This window comes from Myotis brandtii, unplaced genomic scaffold (genome assembly GCF_000412655.1).
Source record: "Myotis brandtii unplaced genomic scaffold, ASM41265v1 scaffold561, whole genome shotgun sequence".
Lineage (NCBI taxonomy): Eukaryota > Metazoa > Chordata > Mammalia > Chiroptera > Vespertilionidae > Myotis > Myotis brandtii.
Window position 1 is genome coordinate 1,737,977 of NW_005370085.1, and position 5,908 is coordinate 1,743,884.

Below are 5,908 nucleotides of genomic sequence, written 5' to 3' on the forward strand. Positions count from 1 at the left end.
TAAAAAAAAGAATTTTAAGAGTTAAATAAAAACCCTGTTCCCTGTGCCCCGACCCCTGACCAGAGTAAAAGGTTGATATGGTGGCGGGCAGGCGGGCTGGCTTTGGCCCCCTGACCCCTGGCCCCTGGGAACAGGAAGTTCAGAACCCCCAGAACTCAGAAGATTAGACCAACCTCAAAAAGCAACAGTCCTTTCATTTTTTTTATTTTTCATTTTTACTTTAGTAAATTGTTTTCCCCTTCTAGTTAATTTAGTTTATATCTGTTTTATTTCATTTTGTTAATCCTCATCCATTGATTTTTAGGGAGAGTAGGAAAGAGAGAGGGAAAGACAGAGAAACATCGATGTGAGAGAGAAACAGCGATTGGTTGCCTCCTGTATGAGCCCCAACCAGGGCCTGGGCCAGGGAAGAGCCTGCAACCAAGGTCCGTGCCCTTGACCGGAATCGAACCCGGGACCCTTTGGTCTGCAGTCCAACGTTCTAGCCACTGAGCCATGGCTAGGTCAACGGTCCTTTAAGAGGAAGGGCTACGATTCAGTTTCAGTTCTTGAGATTTTATTTACAATACAAAAAAACAGAACAAATGTAAAGTGCATCTGACTTTAAAAAAATATAAAACCCACATAAATTCAGGCCCTTGTGCTGGGCAGCGTCAACTCCCTTAGATCGGAGGCAGGTGAAGTGTGGGAGTGAAGGGGGACTGGGCGCCGAGACGCGCTGGGTGGATACGGGACGGGGGACACGGGTTTCAGTCTGGACAGAGGAAGGCAGCCAACAGCAGTCTCTTCCTAGAATTCCGAGGGAAAGGTGAACATTGTCCTAACTCCTGAGCTCTCGCTGCCTGCTGTCACGTGGCCAGGGCCTGATACAGGCCGGAAAGGTCCAGAGGTGGCTCGAGCCCAGGCCTCGTGAGGGCCGCAGTGCCAGCGTGGCCCTCGGTCCCTGAGGTGACGGGATGGTGGCCGTAACAACTTGGCCAGTGGCCAGGCAGGACCCACGGAGCCGGAGCCGGCCCCCGGCCCAGCAGTGACGGGCCGCCTGTGGCAGTAGCATAAGGCAGAGGTTCCCAACTGTCTCCACCCACCGCGGTGGATGTTTCCAAAACCCCAACCAGGGCGAGACCCCGAGGCTGGGGGCTGCGAGCTGGAGCGGCCGGGCACATGGCATCGTTCTTATTTCACATTTTCAGTGGTTTTTTTTACACAAAAGGCTCAGCTTACATGAGGAGCACTGCTCTGCGCACCTAGGCGGGCGCCCGCCCATCTTCCGCGGGGCCATGGCATCTGCGTTGGAGGGGCCTCGCTCCTCCAACGGGGCCGGTTGAAGGGCCCCGCTACTCCGGAGGGCTGGGCACGGCGCCGTGTCCAGCCAGACTCTACAAGAGCAGAGTCCAGCCAATGCCTCTGAGCATCCACGGCGCTCTGAAGCCAGGGTGGCCTCCTCTGGAAGTCAGCTGTCACACCACCGAGTCCCGGATCTCAGAGCCCAGGCGGACCCGGGGCCGGGGGCACACCGGGGACACCTCCACGAAGCTGTCGTGGATGCTGAGCGGCCTCTTCTCGGACTCCGTGAAGACCTGTGGCCCCGGGGAGTTGTCCGACAGGGCCTGGTAGCCTCGGTGGTCCGGCGGGATGCTCGGGGGACCGACGCCGTTGAGCGGCCGGGTCTCAGGCGGCAGCACCACCGGGCGGGTCTTGGGGTGCACGCTGGCACACTCCCCCTGCTTCAGGAAGACCTTCATGCCATCGCGGTGCCGGTAGAGGAAGAACAGGATCAGGAGCAGTATGACCAGCACGAACAGCACGCTCATCACCAGGAACTCGGTCCAGTAGGACCGGTCCGCGCCCCAGCTGGCCTTGCCGTGGGCGGGCGCGCTCACCCGCGACGTGTTGATGACGACGGACCCTTTCCCCCGCCGGTCTGCCGCCGTGTCCAACACCGCCGGGCAGTAGTTAGCCACCAGCTGCCGGAAGCCCCCCTCCAGCGACCAGCACTGGAACACCCCCAGCTCCTGCTGGCTGCCCACCAGCAGCAGGTCCCCCGTGGGCAGCACCCGGCAGGAGGCCGAGCCATTGACAGGCTGCCCTTTGTGCAGCCAGAGCCGCGTCGCCAGGTTGGAGAGCAGGGGGCAGGCCAAGGTGTTCACCGTATTGGGCTGGAACAGGACTGGCTCACACGGCTTCTCACCTGCGGGCAGGAGAGGCAGACATGGGGCCAAGGGGGCCTGGCGTGCACCCCAGCCCCAGCTCACCCACCTCCCGCTGGGCAGCGCCCATCAGGCCACCGTGGCAACTCTGAGGACTCTGGGGATTGTGACTTCCACTTCCCAGGGCCTCGCCTGCAGGCTGGGGGGGACGAGGACGGGAGGGAAGGCATTTACTCCCGCCAGTGCCTGAATTCAGGAGCCTTCTAAGCAGCTTGGCCCCTGCCTCCCTCCATCTTCTGACTGGCACCTTACCTGCTGGTGCAGCACCCCGGGACTTGATGGAGGAAGCGTTGCAGAGGTCCCTGGCGTTAGTTCCCTCGATGTCCTGGATCCATGGCCTGAGGAACAAAGAGAGCCTGGGATAGGCCAGGGTGCCCCGTGGGTCTGCACCCCTATCCCCAGGTGCAGCCCTGGAGGCAAGGGCCCGGGGCTCAGGGACCAGCAGGCCCAGAGCAGGGTAAAAAGCAGGCCAGCATCTCCTGTTTCCCAGTGGTTATTTCAAGTAAAAGTTACTGTAATACTCCCCTGCATTACAAAAGCAGTAAAAGCCTTAAGACACAGGAAGGACACCTGGCTCTGTGTGTGTATATAGCTGTGTGTGTCTGTCTTTTTTTAAATCTTCACCCAAGGATATGTTTATTGATTTGGGAGAGAGAGGAGGGGAGAGGGAGAGAGAGGAATAGAAACATCGATTGGTTGCCTCCCGGACGCACCCTGACCAGGGATTGAACCCACCACCTTTTGGTGTACAGCAAGCATGTCAAACTCACGGTCCACAACGAATATTTTTGCAGCCCAGCCAATATAATGGTATGTAAGAAACGTTTTAATAAAAATTTCATGCCCTAACCAGTTTGGCTCAGTGGATAGAGCATCGGCCTGCGGACTGAAGGGTCCCAGGTTCGATTCTGGTCAAGGGCATGTACCTTGGTTGCAGGCACATCCCCGGTAGGGGGTGTGCAGGAGGCAGCTGATCGATGTTTCTCTCTCATCGATGTTTCTAACTCTCCTGTCCCTCTCCCTTCCTCTCTGTGAGAAATCAATAAAATATCTTTAAAAAAAACATTGCATGACTTAATTTTTACAACATCCTGTTATACATAATCATTAAAAACGAACTACAACATTCGCTAATGACTGATTACTATTGTCGTGTTGCATTCATTTCCCTTATGCGCCTTACACGCAGGCACACCATTTCTCTCCACTAATACCAGCAGCGAATATTTTAGCAGCCCATGGCCACGTCATTCGTCCTGGACTGACTTGTTTGGTGTGCGCCACAGGAAATATCTCACTTTCGGAGAACCAAAAAAATAGGTTTATCTGCATTACACTTATTCATTTGTGCCGTTACTCAGTGTCTGGTAAGTGAATGTTCAAGAAAAATATATTAATTTTTATTAAAATGTTCTATTATTTTATGGTAACGATCACTCACTTATTTCAGCCCTTTGCACTCAGCATGTCTCTATCGAAATAAACCTACGTTTCTATGAAAATGGAAGCTTTTGATTTTTTGCGGCCACATACACTTAAACCTTGTTTATTGGGCCCGTGTGAGCCTTTGAGTTTGACATGCTCGGTGTACAGGATGACGCTCCAACCAACTGAGCCACCCAGACGGGGCAGAGAGCTGTCTCTCTCTCAAATCCATGCCCACGCACTGACTTGTTGCATAAAATGTAACCAAGAACCTCAGAACGATTCAAACAAGGACCAAGGCTGAAGATACTGTAAAAACCAGCATCCAGGGGCCATGACAAGGCGCGTGTTTGGTGTGTCCCTCCCAGTGTCCATGTGTGTGGTCACATGAGGTTTTGTGAAATAGGAAGCTGGCACTGGGGTCCCCCTGTGTGAAGCGGGGACACGACAAGTGGGGGACAGGTCTTGTTTCCACTTAAAATGCATGCTCTTTTGTTTTACACGTAGGTAGAAAAGTCTGGGAGGGTAGACATCAAATTCTCACCGTGATTCTCTCTAGGTGGTGGGTTTAGGGGTAGTTATGTTTTGATTGGGCTTATCTCTATTTTCTAAGTTTTCTATACAAACATTTTATTTTATTTATTTATTTTGAATATATTTTTTTATTTTAGAGAGGAGGGGAGAGGGAGATAGAAACATCAATGATGAGAGAGAATCATTGATTCGCTGCCTTCTGCATGCCCCCTACTGGGGTGGAGCCCACAACCTGGGCATGTGCCCTGACCGGGAATCGAACCTGGGACCCTTCAGTCCACAGGCTGACGCTCTACCCACTGAGCCAAACCGGCTAGGGCATATACAAACATTTTATAACCCAAACAAGTCAATTTGAAAACAACTTTTTAAAAAATTGTATTATTTTGACTAGGCCACTTCAAATAATTTCTTTCTTTCTTTCTTTTTTTTAAACAAGGACACTACAAATGGGGCAGGTCCTGATTTCACTTAAAATATGTCAACCTATGAACCAGGAGGTCACAATTCGATTCCCGGACAAGGGCACATGCCCGGATTGTGGGCTCGATCCCCAGTGTGGGGCGTGGAGGAGGCAGCTAATCAATGATTCTCTCTCATCACTGATGTTTCTATCTCTCTCCCCCTCTCCCTTTCTCTCTGAAATCAATAAAAATCCGTAATAATAAAAGTGCAATATGCTAATTAGACCGGATGTCCTTGGGGCTGCGAGGGAATCCCAGGTTCGGGGTGCCAGAGAGAAGCCAGTCCCGGCAGCCGGGAGAAGGAAGGCCTACTCTTGCTCGAATTTTGTGCATCGGGCCTCTAGTATTTAAAAATAATAATTACACCAAGACAGTGGACGCAAACGAAGCTGTGCAGGGATTCTCAGAGAGCCCGGGGAAGGCGCTCCGAGGCCCCACACAGGGATGGGCAGGGGGAAGGCCTTCAGGACTCTCACCTGGAGGTCGCCTCCGGGCGGTAGAGGCTGATGTGACGGCACCTGTTGCCGCTCCAAGCGCAGTAGGGGTCCCGGGCCAGGAGGCAGTCCCCGCAGCTCCGGTACAGGTCGCAGTTGGCCACGGGCACCTGGACTACACCCGAGTATGAGGCTGCGTACACCAGACCCTGCACAGACAGACACGGGGATCAGAGGTAGGCACGGCGGCCCGGGCCACCACCCACAACCACCCCTGGCTCGAGTGCCCAACCTGAGCCACTTCCCCAGGGCCTCCTCCCATGCTCCCAGGCACCCACTTTCTTCTTCTTTTTTTTTTAAATTAATTTATTTTTAAATCCTCTCCACCCAAGGATATTTTCCCATTGATTTTTAGAGAGAGTGGGAGGGGGAGAGACAGAGAGAAATGTTGTGAAAGAGACACATCGATTGGATGCCTCCTGCAGGCACCCAGACCAGGGCCCGGGCCGGGGAGGGGCCTGCAACCAAAGTACATGCCCTTGACTGGAATCGAACCCGGGACTTCAGTCCACAGGCCGATGCTCTATCCACTGAGCCAAACAGGCTAGGGCCCGGGCACTCACTTTCTAACAGCTTACCAGCAGAGGGGCACCCCACACGCGCTGACGGGCCTCTGCCGCCTGCTTACCCGGTTGGGGTCCAGGAGCAGGTTCTGCACGGGCTGCCCGGGCGAGAAGATCTGGAGTTCCTCGATAACGTGCACGCTGGAGCCCACGTCCACCGCCTTGTGCAGCCGGCCGTCCTCTGCAGCAAGGACAGTGCTCAGGCCCTGGGCGGAACCTGT

The 5,908-nt window shown here is 54.1% G+C and overlaps 1 protein-coding gene across 1 annotated transcript in view; it reads right to left on the reverse strand.

Moving 5' to 3' along the window:
• Nucleotides 1–539: 539 nt before the first annotated feature.
• Nucleotides 540–5,908, reverse strand: part of SEMA4B (sema domain, immunoglobulin domain (Ig), transmembrane domain (TM) and short cytoplasmic domain, (semaphorin) 4B) — a 24,761-nt gene continuing 19,392 nt past the window's right edge. Inside the window, exons 11-14 of the mRNA XM_014549614.1 lie at nt 5,753–5,908; nt 5,107–5,273; nt 2,460–2,545; nt 540–2,188 (exon numbers count right to left, since the gene is read on the reverse strand). The exon at nt 5,753–5,908 is cut by the window's right edge and continues 9 nt beyond it. Coding sequence (XP_014405100.1) covers nt 1,458–2,188; nt 2,460–2,545; nt 5,107–5,273; nt 5,753–5,908 — 1,140 coding nt within the window. The 3' untranslated portion in view covers nt 540–1,457. The remainder of the gene's footprint in view (nt 2,189–2,459; nt 2,546–5,106; nt 5,274–5,752) is intronic.